The sequence below is a fragment of the Pomacea canaliculata genome, linkage group LG1 (genome assembly GCF_003073045.1).
Source record: "Pomacea canaliculata isolate SZHN2017 linkage group LG1, ASM307304v1, whole genome shotgun sequence".
NCBI lineage: Eukaryota > Metazoa > Mollusca > Gastropoda > Architaenioglossa > Ampullariidae > Pomacea > Pomacea canaliculata.
The window spans coordinates 2,029,022-2,049,592 of NC_037590.1; the positions used below are offsets into that span (position 1 = coordinate 2,029,022).

Here is a 20,571-nt window from a genome sequence, read left to right on the forward strand (position 1 = left end):
AAAGACCTTCGTCACATCCCGCAGGCGCGGCACTTCACTGGCGGCAACGAGTTTGCACTGACACCATCTGCTGAAAGTTTTCAAGACAAAAGAAATCCGGGTACCCAGAAAAAATGTAGACTTCGGTATGTGAGAGAGAGACATGCAGGCTACAAGCAAATGTTTTGCGATCGATTTGCGTCCCCTGACCTGACAAAAAGAACTTTGCTTCGCATTATTTCAGACGCAGTCCTAACACGACAGGATAACACATGATAACAAAGAATAACATGTGACGACAAATGGGAAATTGCAGAAAGCAGTTTTGCCGGCGCCGAACGACATCCAAATAAAGGGAAGTAAGTTGAGATGACGGCAGCACCCGTCAAACAGCCCACAGGGGACACCACCCATGAAAGACTAGAGGAGCTAAGCCTGCTGAACCACTATGGGTATGCCTGGGGATAGCTGCAGATAGCTGGCTCTTTTAGTCGAGAATGGCAAACATGTGCATTTTTCTTACACAGAAAATATCAGAAAGCTTTGATACTCGCAGGGAACAATTCTCTCCAGGATATCTAGAGGAACTGGTGTGTTGGTGTGTGTGTGAGAGAGAGAGCCCGTGCGCGTGAGAAACACAGACATACAAACATACATACTTAAACGGCACTTAGCTGAAACCAACAAAAAAAAAAGTACTCATAAACGTATTTTAAAGTCGTTTATAAAAAAACTGATTTTGTATTTTTTTTTTTCTTTCTCTGGCTAGTCATTTATTTGTCTCTTTTTTTTTCTTTCTTTTTTTTTAAGCTTTCCAGTATCGATAACTACGTGGTAACACAGACTCCAGCAACTGTCTGCAGTCATCGGAAGAAACGACTCTGGCGAGAGAGAGACACACAGAGACAGAGACAGAGACAGAGACAGCTGTTTTCAAGTTCGGACAAATGGAATTCCACAACTCAATACCGTCACCAGGCAACGCCACCAGCACTTCCTGTGATTACCAGTCCACGCTAATGCGCTAAAGACTCAACTAAAGGAGACATAAAAGCTATACCTCAGCTATCGACTGAAAGTTTGGCAGTTTGTCAGTTTGGCTCCATCTTGTGTCTAAACTCAATCATCGGTTTGGCTGTTAGCATGAGAAAGCTGAAATGGCGGACGAAGTTGTAGTGATAACGACAGGGATGATGGAGACTTGCCCTGTTTGCTCAGTTCCAAAAGCACAGATGCTACAGACCAGCCCCTGGCACAGGCACAGCAGCAAGGGGAGGGAGGAGAACAGACTACTGCAGCGAGCACAATCTCATTATAATAATAAATGCAAAATTTGTAAAGCACATACTCACACTCCTAAGGAGCATGCTCTTAGCGCTTAAGAACAGAAGGAAACATGAACAGCATACAAGGGACAGGAAAACAAACAAATAAGACATGAACTATGAAAGAATAAACAACAGTACTAACGAAGAATAAAAACAAATACAGAAAACACAAAGAGGAACCACATACAAGTAACAAGAACAAGAGCTGATAGCAACATGATATTGTAAACGGGAGCGTGTGACAGAGGACGAGCATGGTGGGAAAGGTTGTTAGGAGCAGTAATCTGCGAGTGAAACTTTGTTTTTCCTTCCCTAGATGTTTCGCTCTAACAGATGTTTCGTGACATACGCAAAGTCTGCCATAGTCACAATGTCTCTGATTACTCACACCACCCTCTACACATACACTACTTGCAGTCACTCAACTGTTGACGACAAGCAGCTGCATGACGGGACTGGTCGTGTCACGTGGGTGTGTGAATGGATGGGTGGCTGTCGCTTCCGTTGGTTTTTGGAGCCTTTATCATGTGTCGACATGTAAATTCACCCACTTTTTTCTACCTTCACTGTCATCGAACAACGACGGTTCCTCATCAGGGGCGTCACGGGTGCGCTCTTCCTTCTCTGCACGTGACATGATGATGATGATGATGATGATGATGATGATGTAGTTTTATAACGCGCTAGTATCCGCATCACAAAGATGCGCTCAGTGCGCGGACATCTGTTTACATGGCTTACCGTGATGTAGTCTTAGTTGTTGGCTCGGGGTAAAATGCCAATCCCCCCCCCCACACACACACACAGCCCATTCACATTTAGGGGAAGATAACAGGCTGAAGAAGGTTGGCAACACATGAAGAGATTACCTTCTCCTTTTTAATTAGTCAATATCACCGCTATATTGTGATAGAATATCTGCTACCGATAGCATAGTCAATCATTAATAAACAATCATCGTTAAATTAGAAAGATTATAGTAGTGTTGCTTACAAAATTACTGCTATAAGCATCGAGAAGAATATTTATTTATTATGCTCTTTATACAAGAGAAAATACCCCTTTATAATGTTTTTATATTATTTCTTAATAGTTTTTCCCCAGCTACTGGGCAGAACACTCTTTCTTTTCAGATTTCTTTCTGATCCTTTCACAGGCACTGTGCTTTCTCGACTTACTCTTTTATCTGTTGAAACAGAAAGATTTGGTAGGAGTATGACTGCAAATACTTATGTGTGAAATAAAGAGTTTTGTGTGGAAAGTAACGGGACTGGTGTCAGTCACAATTTATTTCAGTTCCAAACAACAAAATGCGTGGCTGCCAATTTTGTCTGCCAGACTTCTGTGCATTGCTGCAAAGATTCTTCTGGGCTGTCTCTCAGCTCCGTCGTTACAGTCTTCTTGCTGGCCTCCAGACTGCGCCTGCTCTCAAAGCCCGAAGCATCGGGCAGTTCCTGTCCGAGAAGCACATCGAAGCACATCGAGAAGCACATCGCCATTCTGGAACAACCTCCCTAGTCACCTGATCTTCCTTCATCTCAATTTTTCCCCCCAAGCTCAGGGTGATCATTAAAGGGATTGAGGTCCGAAGGCAGTGAATTAGATCACTCAGTTACTGATATAGGGATCTGATTTGAAAGCATGAAGACCATTAAGGCCGTAAAGAGGGAGCTGAGGGGTGCCCCAGAAGAATCCTATCAGCTCTGCATAAAGTATGGCAGAGAAGAATGGAGAAGTGCGTTTTACTCTACTCTAGGATGATTACTTTGAAGGAAAAACAGTGTAGCCTGTGGTTTAGAACTAGAGTAAACACTAATGCCGTTACTTTCTTCAAACATCTCAATAACCGACTAGACTTATAAGGGACACAACTCCGTATGCTCTTATTTACGTGTCATGGCAGGGGTACACTCCCCTAGACAAGTATTTTACACTGCTCGCGTCAGCACGAGAAAGTGTTCGTGTGCGCTCGCGCGGGATGCTCGCTTTCGCGTTTCATACCTTTTTATACAGTGCTCGTAGTGAACATGCTCACATATACTGTAAAGATTCATTGTATGTGTAGAGCCGCAGACACGTGAGTATAAGGCATTTATTATCATCTATTTCTACCCGTCTTTCTGATTTACCGCGTGCGAGCGTGGAAGATGCCTGTACACCTGCGTGCACTGGTGGAGGAGCACGTGTTCTAGCAATCAGGGCGCAAAAAGCAAGCAGGCAGACGACCTTTCCGGGCCTCCTGCATTAATCATTAATTGCAATCGTTTATAATTTTTCTCGTATCTAATAATATACTTACAAGTTAAAACTTCGACTGCCAATAGATAAATAGACAACATACATCACAGATTTGGGTACAATTATTGGAGGTATATATACTTTATAGCCTCCTGTAAAGTATCGCTTTATTTTGTTCCTCGTGATTCCTTTTCTTTTTCTTATGTTTAAAGCTTTTTTTAAAAAAATCAACAACAAAAAATAATGACCTCCACAGCCATCCCTCCCTCCCCCTCCCGCCATAGGCATGCGCACCGCTCGGCGCTTCTGTTCTTTGTGCAGACTGTAGCCAGGTGAGCATCACACAGCAAAGCTTCAAATCCACGAGGCCGTACGATAGACTATGATGTGACACACACACACACGCGTGCGCCAAACGCAAACATGCACACACGTATACACATAACATAAACAATCGTTACGATTTCGTTTTCTTTTGTCTTTCATACCCCCTCTCCCTACCCACCACCCCTACCACACACCGACACAGACTCTCTTTCTCTACTGAATATCTACCGGCACAACGGAAGCTCGGCCGCCGATGCCTCATCTCTAAAATCAACAACAATAAAGAGCAAATCGACTCTTGGATGACATTGCAAGACTCCAACCTGTGGCTCTGTACACACCGGACAAAGTGTTCTGCTCTCCACCCCGCCGTCTGAGGCGCATGGCTCACCCGGGGTGGTCCCACCGCACGCTACTAATTATAGACTGTAACGATTCGCGATTGAGGCGAATCTAGTTAGATTCATTTTTATTTTTAACTTTCCCTGTGGTCAGGGAAGAGCAGTCGCGCGAGCGCTGACGTAGCTCTGCGTGACGATTCTTTTGCGTCATATAGTGAATGACGCAAAATGAACCGAGCACAGTGTAACTGGGGCGACGGTAGACTATGGAGAGCCATGATTGGTGGAGAGAGTCTCCAAGAAAGACAGTTGGATGGTCGTCCTGGTTACCTGGTCGCTAGAGGTGCCTGATTGGTCAGGAGGGAGAAAAGGACGTGTTAACTAGAGGATGCTAACGGTTCTCTTGGAGACGAGACCAAGCAGTTGGTGTGTAGAGACCAAGCAGTTGGTGTGTAGAGACCAAGCAGTTGGTGTGTAGAGAGCTCCGTGGGGAGTGTACAGTATACAGTTAACTACACAGATAACTTCACGAACTGCGTGAAGGAATTCAAAGGATTAGCCTGCTGGGTCAGTGATTTCGTCAGACGCCAACATCTGAGAAGCGTTGGAAGAGTGTTGACGCTGGAGGGGGGGTAGTGTCCTTTTATTTTGTTCATCCTCATCTGCTCATCGTTAGTTAATTTCCTCTTATAAACATTAAATGTGTTTAATTCGTTGGCCGACCTTTTTGTTGAAAAAGGTGAAAGAGTGCGCGCGAGCGTGGTTTACATGCAGATGTTATATCGCGCTCGCAAACACATTTTCAACCACATCTCTTTCGTTAAAAACGTTACAATATTGGGGCTCGTGCCGGGATTTTTCCCATAAATCTATTTTATTGTAACTTCCGACCAACGCCTTACATCATTTACTGTTTACCATTTTCATCTTTTATTTTGCTCATGTCTTTTAGTGGCAGTTAGCACAATATCAGCGTAGATCGGGAAGCGTAGCATCGCGTCTCGAACCGATCTGATTCTTCTGAAGGTGTGTCTACGGTACTATGCTTCTCGACATCAAACACACTGCGCACTAGGAGCGGCAGATCTCGATGACAACGTCGACGAGGAAGAATTTAGACTCCACGTTCGCTCGGGCGAAGGCCGAAGGGGAAGCTCTCGGTCTCAAAGGTGACGAGCTTGCGAATTATATTAAGGAACAGCGCCAAGCTGAAGCAGAGGCGGAACAGCGCCGACTACAAGCAGAGGCTGAGTCGGAACAGCGCCGTGGTCGACTACAACTGTGCCAGAGTCGGCGTGCAAATTTCTCTCTCTCCCCTGTCGTTAGCGCTGAGATATATCGACTACAAGCAGAGGCAGAGTCATCGGCCGCGGCGCAACAGCGCCGCGCCCGGCTACTATAATAGAGCGGAGTAGCAGTCGCGCAAGCGCGCCGACAGGCGCTACAATATAAGCAGAGGGTGAGTCGGAACAGCGCCGACTAACAAGCAGAGAATTACCAGTCGGAAACAGCGCCTGACTACAAAGCAGGCGTCGGTAACAGCGCCGACTCCAGCAGAGTCGGAAACATCGCCGACTACAAGCAGAGTTCGTGACATCTGTCGGAACTTCGTCTCAGCGCCGCACTTCGTTGCGTATACAGCATACCTTTGCATTGTTACGTATGACATAGATACATACCTCGGGTGAGCATAACCCCTCGTTGTGCCGATGGTGATTCCCAAGGCTGAGGCGGAGGAGCGTGAAACAGGCGGAAGGGACTTTTGAGCACCAGAGGCTTTTCGCATCCAAATGCAAGGCGAATTAGGTCATATGAAAATGCAGCGAGGACCCGTCACGCTCTAGTTAGCCGGCCGATCAGCATGAGATAACGCACACTAATCAAGCTTCCATATTTCTCAGAAGATAGCGACGACCTAGAAGTTCTACTCCGTCTCGGTAAACTTAACTACCTGGAAAGATCTGCAAAAGTGCAGCGGGTGGCCTGAAGACCAGTGGGTGGTCCGCCACGTTTAGGAGCGCTGTTGAAAGGCAAGGCCCGGCGAAGTATTGTGACCAACGTACAGTCGGCTAGACGATGAAGATGCCAATGACTATGTTATCCTTAAAGAACCATCGGAAGCAGACCGATCCCTGCTCAACAGATTTCGTCTGACAGCAGAACGAGTACCACCACTGGGACGAAATTCAAGAATCTAACGTTTACAGAGACGCCAAGAAAGGACAGGCATGAAACCACACAAGAACATTTAGCCAAATATAATTTCGACCATATGTGGCTGAGTGTTCCATCAGTTATCTGTCCTACCCATGTCTCGCAAGAGCCCGCTCAGCACTCGGGAGGAAAAGGTCTACATTACTTTGTATCTCCGCGTACGTCCTAGAAAACATAATATCCTACTTAAACAACATTGTTCAATTGATCCCCGCTTCAAATATCTGCGTGAAAAAGCTCCACTTCATAAGAAGATCGCAGGTGCTATCCGATCTCGCTCGTCAAACAACCACATATATAGACCAAATAAGCGATAAGCCATAAATCCGCGGTAGCGCTTATCTCCATGGAACGCGGAACCAGCCACAGCGCAATGCTAAGCGTTAAATACATGCATCGTCTAACACGTGGCACTGGTATTGACCTCTATGCCGGCTCTCATCTCTCGTTTGCGAGCTACGCACAGGTAGGACAAATGCTCGCGTAACACGAATCCCGCCCATCTAAGACACTATGACCAGAAGGCGTTCAACCTTCAAGACTCGACAGGCAATTCAGATAACCCAAAGCCCATCACAATCATACTCATGATGGCGGATACATCTGAAGGGAATGTAGCCCCAGGAAGAAACAACAGTCTACGCTAACAAACTCCTCTCGCAACATAGCCTTTTGACCGCAGGCTCGCAAGATCGGTTTCTTCGCATCATTTGCCTCCTCGACCCCACTTCGACGCAGTCTTTACTGTACGAGACTCGTCGTGCCTGAAGACATTGACTCATTGATCCAGCATTCTAAACACGAGGGTGTGTTGAAGATCAGAGTTGAAAGCTGCTTCATATGTGGTAGGTGAGCACATCTTTGCTAGAAGCTGGATTACACACAGCCATCATTCGGCTAACGTCCGGCAGAACACAGTGATTCAGGACTTTCTCGCATGATTCGCGCACAAGAGGTGCGATCTCCATATGAAGTTCGAACTTCTCGTCTCCACCGACCGGTCAAGCTCCCTAGACTCATGCGGTGAAATACCCCACGCAAACAGGTTATGGTATCACCGCTTGCACAAAGCAGACATATCTCTCAGTCCTCGGCTCTAGCGGTTGCATGCCGCTAATTCGTTGAGACTTTCCCTACACGCACGGAGGCGGCGATGTAAAGTCACACGTAGCCCGACTCATCCTCCCGCGCACTGCGCGGATAACGCTTTGTGACTGCTACCTGCTAAATACCGCTCTCTCGCTAGAGTGTGAAGTGGGATCGACAGGCGCGTGCAAAAGATGTATTCCACTGCACAGAGAGACATGCTGCTTTGCACTCAATTACTCAGATTTCGTGCAGTCGCCAGACTGTACTTCATAGCACCTGTGAATGGCCCTTATGAGTGCATATGCGGAGATGAACGCCGCCGCGACCCTGTGCAAAAGTCGATGCTATCCTCCAGACTGTCAAGATTCTCCTCACCGTACTCTAAAACTGGAACTTTCCCTCACACAACTACGCTCGTCACCAACTCACAGAGTGCGTATCGAAATCCTGTCCGATTCATACTGATCTGCCATTGGTATCGCCGCCAACAGTGGCTATCAGCATCCTCTCTACGCGCTGATATCATTTGCATGGAATGCGCATACCCTCCATAATTTATGTCAACCCAGAACCAGTCACCTAACACTGAGGATACTGGCTCGTTCGGTCTGGCATACACACTGCCAGTTCTTCTCGTCGATAGGTCGACTTGCTCACAATTTGATGGCCATAACACCATATATCAATGCAACTATCAAAGTTTTATGTCGACGCTGGTTGACTTATGCGAACTACTGCCCCTCACTTACAACTGCATAGAGTTAGTATGGAGTGTTGACCAGGTGAGCCGTCTACACTTGGCTCAGGTCGAGAAGGACATACGTTCTACGATATTATACGTACGGTCTAGCACCGATGTGATATGCCCTGGGCATAGTGACGATAAGTGACTGACATCTCAATGTTGCCTAGTGGTGGCTCCTGTCTCGAAAGTGGTGAATGCGCAATAGCAGTGCGGTCGCGATGTTTGCCACGCACCTTAAACATGGGCACAAGACGAACGATTCTCGCCTCCGTTACGGCCTGTCAGAAAGACCATAGTGACGGCAATTTTCATCGTTTTCTGGCACGCCATCGTTGTCACTCACTAACACGGTCTTTCTGTGAACAAGTGCCCGACTGTTTCACCCCCGTATATCGTAAGTAACAGTAACTCTCACAAGAACTGGGGACGAGCTCACTATCCTCGCGGCACCGGTGGCCCGTTCCACCCTTGAGACTCTCTTCTGTATACTCACGACAAACAACTGGACGCTGCAAGCAGCTGCTCCGCGATAGCAATACCAGCAGGCGGTAAACGAAAAATCAAGCGACGAAGCTGAAAGCCTTACCTACCTGGTGGAGGCATATTGACCGTGTACAGCCCTATATACAGCAGTCCACAGCAATGAGAATGGGCCGATTGAGACGATTGCAGTGCACTACAAGTCCGTGGCGTCAGCCTAGGGGATCACTACAGACAAGAGGTGCTGCATCGGTACCTCCGGGCGCTACACGCTCCGACGGGTGCGCACACCATCCCGTGGCTGGCCACTCGGAGTCAGAAGCGCAATAAATACAATATGTGGCAAACAACTTCCTCCTGGCCGGGAATCTTCGCCGACGCGAGCAGGTATTGCAAGGCGTGCCACATCTGTCGGAGGGCGTCACCCGCCAGCAGTGTGTTTCTCCCAAGTTGTGATGGATAAAAGACATACGCCGTCTCTTAGAGAAGAGATTAACGGGTGGGAACTTAGAATCAGTTTGTCCGGGAGTGCAAACAGTGATTTGGAACCCACCAAATCGCTAACCAGGTAGACGGGTCAAGAGGAATCAGTGGAGCAGAGACACCTGAGAGGAAGGAGGAAAAGGAGACAGAAGAAAGATGAGGAGAGAAGATGGATACTGAAGAAGTCAAGAAGGAAAGAGGTGTAAAGATGTTAAGGATGTGAATAGAAGGAAAGACGTTGGGCAAATAGAAATCATAGCAACCATGAACATAAAATCGACAAGCAGAGTGCTTTTGCCAGGAATCAGAACTTCCAGAATGTCTTCAAACCCAAGATGAAAGCCGGACAGCTTTAGGAACGGAAGATGGAAGTCATAAACAGTAGTGTTACATAGTTGTCGTTTATTTGAATCGCTCATCATTGTTTTTAGCCAAAATGAGAATTTTGGGCTTAAGGGGGGGCCTGTGTAACGATTCGCGATTGAGGCGAATCTAGTTAGATTCATTTTTATTTTTAACTTTCCTGTGGTCGGGAAGAGCAGTCGCGCGAGCGCTGACGTAGCTCTGCGTGACGATTCTTTTGCGTCATATAGTGAATGACGCAAAATGAACCGAGCACAGTGTAACTGGGGCGACGGTAGGCTATGGAGAGCCATGATTGGTGGAGAGAGTCTCCAAGAAAGACAGTTGGATGGTCGTCCTGGTTACCTGGTCGCTAGAGGTGCCTGATTGGTCAGGAGGGAGAAAAGGACGTGTTAACTAGAGGATGCTAACGGTTCTCTTGGAGACGACCAAGCAGTTGGTGTGTAGAGACCAAGCAGTTGGTGTGTAGAGACCAAGCATTGGTGTGTAGAGAGCTCCGTGGGAGTGTACAGTATACAGTTAACTACACAGATAACTTCACGAACTGCCGTGAAGGAATTCAGAGGATTAGCCTGCTGGTCAGTGATTTCGTCAGCGCCAACCATCTGAGAAGCGTTTGGAAGAGGTTGACGCTGGAGGGGTAGTGTCCTTTTATTTTGTTTCATCCTCATCTCATCGTTAGTTAATTTCATAAACATTAAATGTGTTAATCGTTGGCCGGACCTTTTTGTTGAAAAAGGTGAAAGAGTGCGGCGAGCGTGGTTTACATGCAGATGTTATACGCGCTCGCAAACACATTCAACACACTCTTTCGTTAAAAACGTTACATAGACCTAACCCTCCCAGTGTCAAGTAATTAACGGTCACTTCGTTACTGGCATAGCCACAGGAGAGCCACCTAAGCCACTGTCCCTTCTTACCTTTCAAGGGCAGGTGAAAGAGAAGTAAATAAAGGGCTTAATTTGCACCAAAGACATCCCCGGTGACAGTGGCCGTGTCAACAACTTGCAGACGATGTCGCCAGCAGGTAACCAACTGTCTGGGGGACGTTCTCATACCTGTGCGGACACTGAGAACTTGGAGGAGACTAAGTTTAGGGAGAAGTGGGAGGGTCGGAGGGAGACAAAGAGCCTGTCGGTGGTAAATAAACATTTCTTTGATGTCTTGAACTCGTTCGGGAAGGGAGGGGGAAGGCCGAGATGACCTGACTGGACACAAGACAGACCGTCGCCTACGTAGCGGTCGACAGTCTTGTAACGGACTCGCTCGACAACAAACAAACACCACAGGTAGGTTTCAAACATCGATGGGGCAGGAATTCCACCGCACATGCGCAGCCGGCTGGGAAAAGACTTCGGAGACACTGTATCTTTGTCACCGGTCTAGCAAATTCTTTTCACAGCAAAGCTTGGTGCAAGATGCGGTCAAGGAACAGGACAACATCCTGGTGGTTGAAGTGTGACTCCACAAAACCAATTGTTTGTTTTCTATCCAAGCCATTTTTCGGTCATTTCTCAGGTTCGAATCTCTCTTCTTAATTTCACTTGACAGCTAATTTTTTTTATACTTCTCCTGGTTTGCAGAAGCAAGAAGGCGTCAGTGTAACTACACTTCTCAAAGCGAGGCTTGGGGCTGATGGACCAGATGGGACTAGGAGCGCATGTAACTGAAGATGTTACTGTGGGACATTTGATCTCCTTGAGGTTGTCGCGTGTGAGGCGAGCCTTAGCCCACAGACCTTTTATTTATTCTTTCATTAGCTGGTGGCGACACTGCCGAGACTCGTGTCCTCCAGCCTGACATTTCACCCGTGTGCCAGGTCATCTTCCTTCCGTCATGACAGAAAGCATTTCTTTAGGCAGTGTAGCGCACGTCACAGGCACGCGCACGCACACACACATACACCGTATTCTCTCAGTTCTTATATCTCACACACGCACACACACATATTGTATTCTGTCAGTTCTTTTGTCTCACACTCGCTCACACACACATTGTATTCTCTCAGTTCTATCTCAAAAACACTTGATTATTCGACTGGTGACCTGCAGGTGTGACTGTGGAGTGCGTGGAGTGAGCAGTGTTCATGCTGGCTGCCACTCGAGGTGTTCACTAAACTGTTCACTACAGCCAGTGAGTAGAGGTCGTCTGTTGTCAACATCGAAGTCCAGTAGTTGGTTGGGCGGTCCGGTGGTGACCAATACAGCAAGGAATGGCTGTCCTGAGTTCAGATCTCGTATCGAGCACTCTTTTATTTTCTGCGTGTGGCATCTGTTTACTGGCTGGCGGCTTGCATGACATAGCCTTAGTTGCTGGCTCGGTGTAAAATACTTATTCCCCGCTCCATCCCCTACACCTCCACTAGTTACACACAGACTACCTACCGTTTGTTTGGCAACTTTCTCGACAGACAGGCCAACCGCACGATATAAGCCCGCAGGTAGAATACATGTAGGTCCTTTGAGCCAAATGTGTGAATGGAATACAGAAATATTGATAAAGAAGATGTGGACAGGATAATTATAAAAACTGCAAAGAGAGAAGCTAAACATAAAAGAACCGAACAGTCAAAAAACAATTAAAAACAAAGCACAACGACAAGAAGCAAAGCAACACAAACAGACACAAATAAACACCCATCGCCCCACACACACACCCACTCACACTTTCTCTCTAAAGGAAACCCCGATCACACAAACAGACATGTTTAGTGTTTAGTGGATGCTTTTGTTCCTAATGAACCACAAGCCCTGTCTTGTCTTAATGGCGGTTTGTTCTCTCTGGTGGCGCCGACTAGCGGGAGTTTTTAGTCATAAAAGGCCTGGCACGTTTTCTTTACACCGACTGGCTGTTCCCTGGTGAAGCCAAAAGGTTATGAACGAGCCAGGAGCCCAGACAGCTTTGTCTTCCCTGGGGTCAGGTGAAAGGTTCTGACAGCACCCTGGAGGATTACACACGATTCACATGTTGCTGATACACTTGCTCCAAGATCCCATTAAAACTTTAATTGTCTTTTTTTTTCTACGGAACGTTTCATAAAAATTCACATACTCAAAGTGAATTTTTCTTGGAAAATATTTCGAACAGGTACATTTCAATCCATCAGGGATGAATCACACCCACATGCCTCAGACATTCTCCTTGAAACATTGAAATGTCGCTCGTGTTCACACACCAAGTTCGTTGGTTTAAAACTGTGTGTGTTCGAGACTCAGCAGGTTCCCTAGGGAGGACTATCATCAATCATCGTGCCTCTGTTAGAAACATTCCGATCTCTGTTAGAAGTAGCCACTTGTCTCGTGAAGGAAGCTGATATTTGTTGAAGACATGACACATTGTGAGACGAGAGTCACGAGCACGAATCACAGTGACATCAGCTCTCGCTACATCACCTGAATTAAGAACGAATGAAACAAAGAAATAAAAAAAAAAAAAAAAAAAAAACACTGTCGTATGCTCGATGCACCAGACCAGTCACCTGCGGTAACTGTCGCTGTTTAGTCAAAGTAAATATACAATTCTAAAGAAACTAAAATAAAACATTCTGAAAAAGGAAAAACAAAAAAGGAAAGCACAGAGCGTAGGAGTTTAAACAATTCGCCGTGAAACAAAGCAGAGAAAAGAAATCCGAAACAGACTGAAAACCAAACATCTCCAAATGTCTTCCTCCACTTCGCAACTGAGAGGGGAAAAAAAAAGGACGATAAGGGAAACAAAACAAAGCAAATACTAGTTGGACAGAAATCTACAGACAAGAGTATACAGACTTACTTAAATATACACACGTGCACAAATAGTCAGACCAGCGAGACTATGAGCAGGTAAACACTTCCACAGGTAGACTAGGTGAAAAAGTGAGCTCACTTCGTTGTGTGGTGTGTGTTGTGTATGTGTGTTGTGTATAGTGTGTGTTGTGTGTGTAGTGTGTGTGTAGTATGTGTTGTGTCTGTGTGGTGTGTTTGTGGTGTATGTGTAGTATTTGTATAGTGTGTGTTGTATATAGTGTGTGCAGTGTGTTATGTTTACCACCTAGCCAGGGTGCGCTATATCCTCCCATGGAGGCTGTAGAGGCGCCGAGGTGACCGACAGGTGTGGGTGAGAGGGGTGTGTGTGATGTAACATGTGACTACAAAGTGACATCACGTGGCTGTACGACTGTTACGTCTGCTGACGTTGTACGCAAGAAGCGTCAAGAGGTCACAGGTCATCTCTCAAGGCTGTTACATCCAGTGGAGGCATTTCTGACGAGCGATCCATTGAATTTTAATTATTCGGTCATCTGTCTGTCTGTCGTTATTTGTTTCTCTAGTTTTTGGTCTTTTTTCTTTCCCGACACTGCTTGGCAACAGAGGAAAACAAGATGAAAATTAATAGACTGTTGTGTATTTCAGAACAATCACTGTACTGGCGCTTCTGTGGCGAGACTGCAATCATTCTACCCGTTTTGACTGACTAAATGATGGACTAGAAGTATTTTAATTGTTAATTATGTTACTATTACCATCAGTCACCAATAAAAAATTTAGAATTTTCATGTTTACGGGAGTTTTGTTAATTAAATGGAATTTAATTCTGCTCGAGCTGAATGGACAATATTTGTCTGACTGCGCTGATCGCTCGTTCTTGTATCGCTTCATTGTCACACTGTGTTTACAAGTGTGTGTGATGTAAACATGTAAGCACAGGTAGCGTACACCACACTACACACACACACTCACCATCCACACACACACCTAAACACTCACCATCCACAAACACACGCACACATACTCGCATCTACGAACTCTGTCCGACCGCACTACTCACATGGAGAGCGAGAGTGGGCGGGCTACGGGCCATGACTGACAGCTAGAAATATGTGGGCGTGGCGATGGAGGGGGGAGGAGGCAGACGGCACGACTGTCAAGCTTGTTGCCCCACCTCTCCCCCTGCCCCTCCTCCACAGGAAGCGACCCCCAGACATGGCGGTTACGTCCTGCCGGGAATCCAACCACCGTAGACGCGCTTTCCGCCTCGCCAGACCTCGGAGGTCGCCCGCTCGCTAAGTCGGATTGTTGCGGATCTTCAAACAAACATGTCGACGCTGCACGTCACGCGGGGGCGGAGGGCGAGGGGCCGGGGGGGCTGGCGAGCGGCGGGCGGCGGCGGACAGTTCCGAGTGGTCACGGAGACGGCCGGACGGAGCCGAAGACGCCGCGCGTGGCGGCCGCTCGTGTGGCCATCGTCACGACTGTGCGCGCGCCGCCCGTGGGAGGAAGCCTGACCACCAAAGCGAATCAAGCGGCGGCGAGGAGTTTTTTGGCAAGTTTGCCGACTGACGACGAGCTTCCTGCAATAAAGTAACCGTCCTCGCCACTGTCTTTATCTTCATTCTCGCTGTGGCTAGGTCACCGCACATGGGGGGGACAGTTGGGGGAGGGGATGGTGGAGAGGGGTTGCTAGAGAACCTGTAAGTCTACGGTCCTGTTTGAATATTTACTCGCGAGCGTGTGTATGTGTAGTCGAGAATAGATTGGCGTGCTCAGGTATTTCAAGTACCTTCGCCATAACGACTGTCGCCTCGTCACGCACGTCAGCGATGTTGCACCATACTCTCGACTAGCGAACGCGCAGGTAAACGCGAGGTGGATGCTGTACTGCGAACCTGAGTGGCTGGAGGAGGCGGGTAGAGGGCGGGGGCTGGCCGTGAAGCTGTTCCACCCCCGCCACCCCCGCCTCCCTCGTACGTAAGGGTCGCGTGTGACCCCCAGATGGTGTCACTCCTTCGTCCAACGGCGGCGCCGCAAATGTTGAGCTTGTGATCGGGCCAAGACGTCGGTGGCTGGCGAGGGGAGAGAGAGTCTCCACCCCTCACGGGCCCTCTCCCTCCCTCTCAAGGGGCCAGGGGGTGGGTGGGTCGGGCCTTTGAGGCGGGCGGCAGCTGGAAGAGCCGAGCTCTGCGCCCACTCGCCACCGACGCCGCTGCGGCGAAGAGTGCCCGCACCGTGTCGTTAGCTAATGGAGCGCTCGCTAACCCTCAGCAGCATCCACCCGGGGTCCCAGTCCGCTGGCCCCGCCACGCCAGCGACCACGACGACTGCGACATGTACACCATGACCACGACAAGCCGAGTGTAGTCTCCTCTTGCTGCTGCTGCTGCTGCTGGTGGTGCTGCGAGCCTCCTGGAGGACCGAGGTGGGACGGACACCTGGAAGACGGCACCCTGTCGGCAGAATGTCGCTAGACGGTTGGTCTCACCACACGCAGGCACGCACAGAACCCTCGCGCCGAGCACGCAATCTGGCAGTCATTCACTCATTCATTCACGCCCGCACGCACACACGGCTGAGGGTGAAGTAGTATTTAACGGGTTTGTACCGCCGCAGGGGTTCTGACACAGACTCACTCGTGGCCAGGGCATCACCGTTATACTCCTCACTCACCTTTCTTCCAGGTGCTCAAGTTTTGTGATCATTCTCGAGGAGTTCACACAGACGATAGATTTGATGTTGGTGTGTATGTGTGCGTGTCCACCTGTGTGACTGCTGAGCAGGTTATGTTACAGTGTCTGCCACACCTGTAAAGCTGTCTCACAAGTTGTGAAAACTTTCAACAGCAACACTTTGTAGAGCAGCAGCCTGAGGTGGTTGATGACATTCTTGTTTGAAACTCAATGGTGGCGTTGGTAGTCGTGTCTATTAAACGAGGGTTAAAACTTGTGGACAGGTCAGGTTAGCTACATCGTGTTCACTGTCTGCTGTAGATGTTACAGGTGTGTCTGTACATAGATGTTACAGGTGTGTCTGTACATAGATACCTGCGTGAGTGAGTGGAGCGGGCATGAGAGCAGTCGTGATAACGATTCAATGAATGATTGAAAGAGATGAATGAGCGGGTGTTTGAATGAATGAGTAGTGAATGAGAGACTCAGTCATCCACTATTTCTGTTACTAATAATTTTCTCTGTGTTCTTGTGTGTGTGTGTCTAGCAGTTGCCACCAATCGACTGTGTGCTGTAGACTGGATCTTATCTCCGCCTCGTGCTTGGACCCAGCCCTACTGACCCAAGGGGAGGAAGTATAAAAAATGTCGACTGATTGAGACCTGCCGTCTACTACTGGCGACTACACTGAAGAAATTATCAATTCTGACTTCAACAGGTTATCGGACTTGAAACCGTCCGGCTTGATAAATAATGTGCGGGTGCCCGTGAGAGTGGCCTGCCCCTGTGTCCTCCTCCCATCTTGCCCCTCCTCCCTACCTCCCTCTCCTCCCACCCCTTGAAAGGTTTAATTCCTAATCTGCCAGACTGCTGTACCCGTACAAAGCAGCGGTTCAGCCTCAGGTTGTAGACAACACGGGTGTATGCGTGTGAGTGCGTGTGTTTGTGCGTGCGCGCGCGCGCCTTTCAAACGGCAGGTGATAAGTGTTGCTCAGGTCACCAAAACTCAGACTCGTGCGAAGCTTCTCTTGGCGCACTCTCGGTTTTGACTGCAAGCATCCAGCCCCCCCTACAGGTGCCAGCCGAAGACTTTAAAACAATCGAATACATCTACCCACCGCTCCCAGCAGCCGACACCAGAAGGCAGAACAATAGGGAGGAGATTTTTTTGCAGGGGAGAGCTCTCCGATCTGGGAGCACGGAAAAGATGACTGCATTATCAGCCCCAACACTCTCACTTCCATCGTCTGTAGCGGCGCTGTGAGAGGAGGATCGTCAGCCGACACAGGGAGGGTGGGGGGAGACCCTCGCCCGTAAACCCTCGAGTCCTGGCATTTGGCGAGACACCACAGACACCACAGTACCTTGAGGAGTCGAGTCACCTCCCACTAAGCTTGACTTTTATGATAACTGCCGCTTAGGTAGGCCCACAAGTGGCGCTAGCAGTCACGTGAACTTTGCCTGCCGCCTGCCATTAAGCCCGAGCATGCTGGGAAGATTTCTGACCGTTGACTGACCATGACGTCACGCTGTCTGGGACTGGGACTGTGTCACCTGCAGAGTTACCTGTCGGCTTCCTTTGCCTAACGTGGACGACGACATGACGCAGGGAATGCTGGGAAGTGTCAGGCGACTACACGTGATAGCTCCCATGGTCAGTGTCTGCCCTCAGAACTGGTGTCGCCGCCTGGCGTTGAAGTTCCACAAGCTTGTGTCCGTGGACTAAAGTGTTCCGTGATGGTCGGTCTCTAGAAGGTCGCCATTCTCTCCCCTCCCTCCCCCCACAACCCTTTTCTCCCCTCCCTCCCCCCAAGCAAGTACAGCTCCACCTCGTGGCGAAGGTTTTCTGACCGGAAGTAGGGTGTGGCCATCTATGCGCGTGCTGCCCTCACGTGTCCCGCTGTGCACGGGCGGTGGGCTTGGAGTACTATGAGCACCCTGCGAGGGACGGCTATTGCACGTGTGCAGCCACCACCACGACGACAACCACCACAACAGCAACACCACCATCTGCGACAACCGCCGCCATCACTTCTCTGGCTGCTGCTGCTGATGTGTCTGCTGGCGTCTGCAGGGGTCACGGCGGGCCAGGGCCTTGTAGCAGGTGAGTAGCGAGTTCGAATCCTTTCAAGTTCTCAGCAACAACAAAAAATGCGGACGGCGGGGAGAGAGGCTTGGGGCTGGGGGTGGGGATGGGAGAGTCGTCTAGTAACAAGAAGGGGAGAGGAAAGGGCGGTTGGACCCCCCGTGGCCTCCCAGGCCCAGTTGCGTACAATGGGAACCAGGTGCCCAGGGGGAGCTGATACTGTGCCGTGTACATGCAGTGTACTTACTCTGGCCCTGTGTTCCCGGCTCACCCTCCCTCCACACGTGATATGTAAATATGGTTCGAGCTTTTACAACAGTACAGCACCCCGTGTGATGCCATGACTTTTATTATTTTACCTGCCCGTGCGTCACGAGGTGGAAGATTGTGTACACAAGATGACTTTTACCTTGTATGAGATAGGTGCATCTACCTGCATCTACCTGCATCTACCTGCCGGGCTGATAGTTTTATGTTGGTTTGCCTGCAGCTTGGGACAATGGCGAACATTTAGCTTGCGGCGTGTCCGAGACAAGGCCTCCTTGCAGGATGTCATGTATTGTGTCTGTCTGTCTGTCTGCCTTCCTGTCTGTCTGTCTGTCTGTCAATCTGTCACATACGACTTCTCTACTTTACTGTTCAAGTCCTAACTGGGAGACATGTTTGCTGGATGTTATTGTGGACCTTTCTTGGGTCATAGAAAGCAATAAGGAGGAAATGTGTTTTGTGGAAACAAATGAAGTTTTTACTGTTTACTCTGAGTGTCCGGCAATAGATGTCTTGCTTTTAGGTGTCGCACGGCCATTAAACTTTACACGAATTGTCCGTTCTATGTTTGGGTAGAGTCCGAAGTGATGTGTTGTTGATACCGACAGACAACTGGTAGCCTTGTAGTCACTCTGGCTGATGTGTACAAACTCAGTTGGTTACATGGGATCAAACAAGAAATGGTTGGAGGAGCTCTCAGTGAATGTTTTAATTTTATTGTAATCGCTGTGCCGACAAGTCAGAGCACAATCGGACTACAAGGTCTGTAGTCAGGTCCACGTCCGGCTTCCAACTGAAGTTTGCATCAGTAGAATGTGTTTTACTATAGGCACAGTGCTTGGCAATATTATGAGCCGTGAATTCTCGGATAATTAATTTTAAAAATAAATTAATCCACTCAGTCAGTCGCAGCACCCCGATTTCTTGTTCCTATCAAACTAAGCCGCTTGTGTCTTGTACAAAGTGAGTGCATCTCCGCTAAAGGTGTCGGGTAGATTGGGTCGGGTGTTGTCATGATGACGGGTGCTGGTGACGCACTGGGCACTGTAAGTTTTCCCTTGAACTCCCTGCCACTTCTGGCGGCATCTTCACCGTGAGCCGGCCGTCCATCCACCAGGAACACAAACATCATTCATCCTTCACTGCCTCGGGCTGGAGGGCGCTGACAACCTGCAGGGGAGGCAACAACACGCAGAGTCGGGTTACTGCTTAACGGTCTAACGCCACCCGGGATAGGTCTGTGGGTACTCGCCGTTTATTGTGCTTTGGTTGTCATCATGTTCTGCTGCAGGGTGCATACACTCGCCACAGTCACACTGACAAACACACGGACGCTCGCCACTCACAGTCGCACTGACTGAAAAACACACGGACACTCGTCACGACCAACAAACACAATGTCTAAACAAAAGTAGCTAGCCTCTAATATTTACAGGTCGGGTATAAATTAAACATGAATAAAAGAACTGAAATATGGTGACAAATAAATTAGTGTGACCAAAACAACTAAAATATGAAAGAGAGGAAAAAACAGAAATATGAAGACGGAAAAAAACTGAAATGAGACTGAAGCAATTAAAATATATTTTGAGGGGGAAAACTAAAATATAGAATCTAATCAAACTCGTTCAAAATAATTTTGTTTTCACAAAACTCAATAGAGAACAGGTAAGGTCGGCGCTTTAGAAGCTAGCTAGACCTCTCTCTCTCTCTCCAAGTATACACAGGTGAACACAGGTGAACACAGGTGAAATGTGATCTCAGTGAAGCCGATACTACCACAGGTTTACACTTGTCACCTCGATAATCCCTTCTGTGACGAAATACATTAGTTCTTTGTATCGCTTTTAAGGTATTTATTTGTCAGTCTTTCTTTCTTCCTTCTTTTCTACATCCCAAAGGCGTTTACTTCTCCCGCTCTCACTATTTTTCTCTTTTTCTCTTTCACGCATGTCTCATATCTTCCTCCTTTTTTTAATTTTTTGCTCTCGACACAAATTCACGGGGTTGAGCTCCATCAACAAAAAACAAAATGTTTAGCAGATGTGAAGGCGATACAAACATGCTACGCTGCTCTCTCATTCCCTTTGATAATTGCTTTTCAAGCGAGTTAGTGCGTCGCAGGAAGTGACGTTTTTATTCCTCCGCCGCCGTGTCTTCATCCGCTTCCGGAAAGGGATGGACTTTTTTTTTTATTATTATTATTCACA

The 20,571-nt window shown here is 48.2% G+C and overlaps 1 protein-coding gene across 1 annotated transcript in view; it reads left to right on the forward strand.

Annotated features, from left to right (window-relative positions):
- The first annotated feature begins 348 nt into the window (after positions 1-348).
- The window catches only part of LOC112576895 (BMP-binding endothelial regulator protein-like), a 63,743-nt gene continuing 43,520 nt past the window's right edge, over positions 349-20,571 (forward strand). The window contains exon 1 of the mRNA XM_025259745.1: positions 349-431. Coding sequence (XP_025115530.1) covers positions 349-431 — 83 coding nt within the window. The remainder of the gene's footprint in view (positions 432-20,571) is intronic.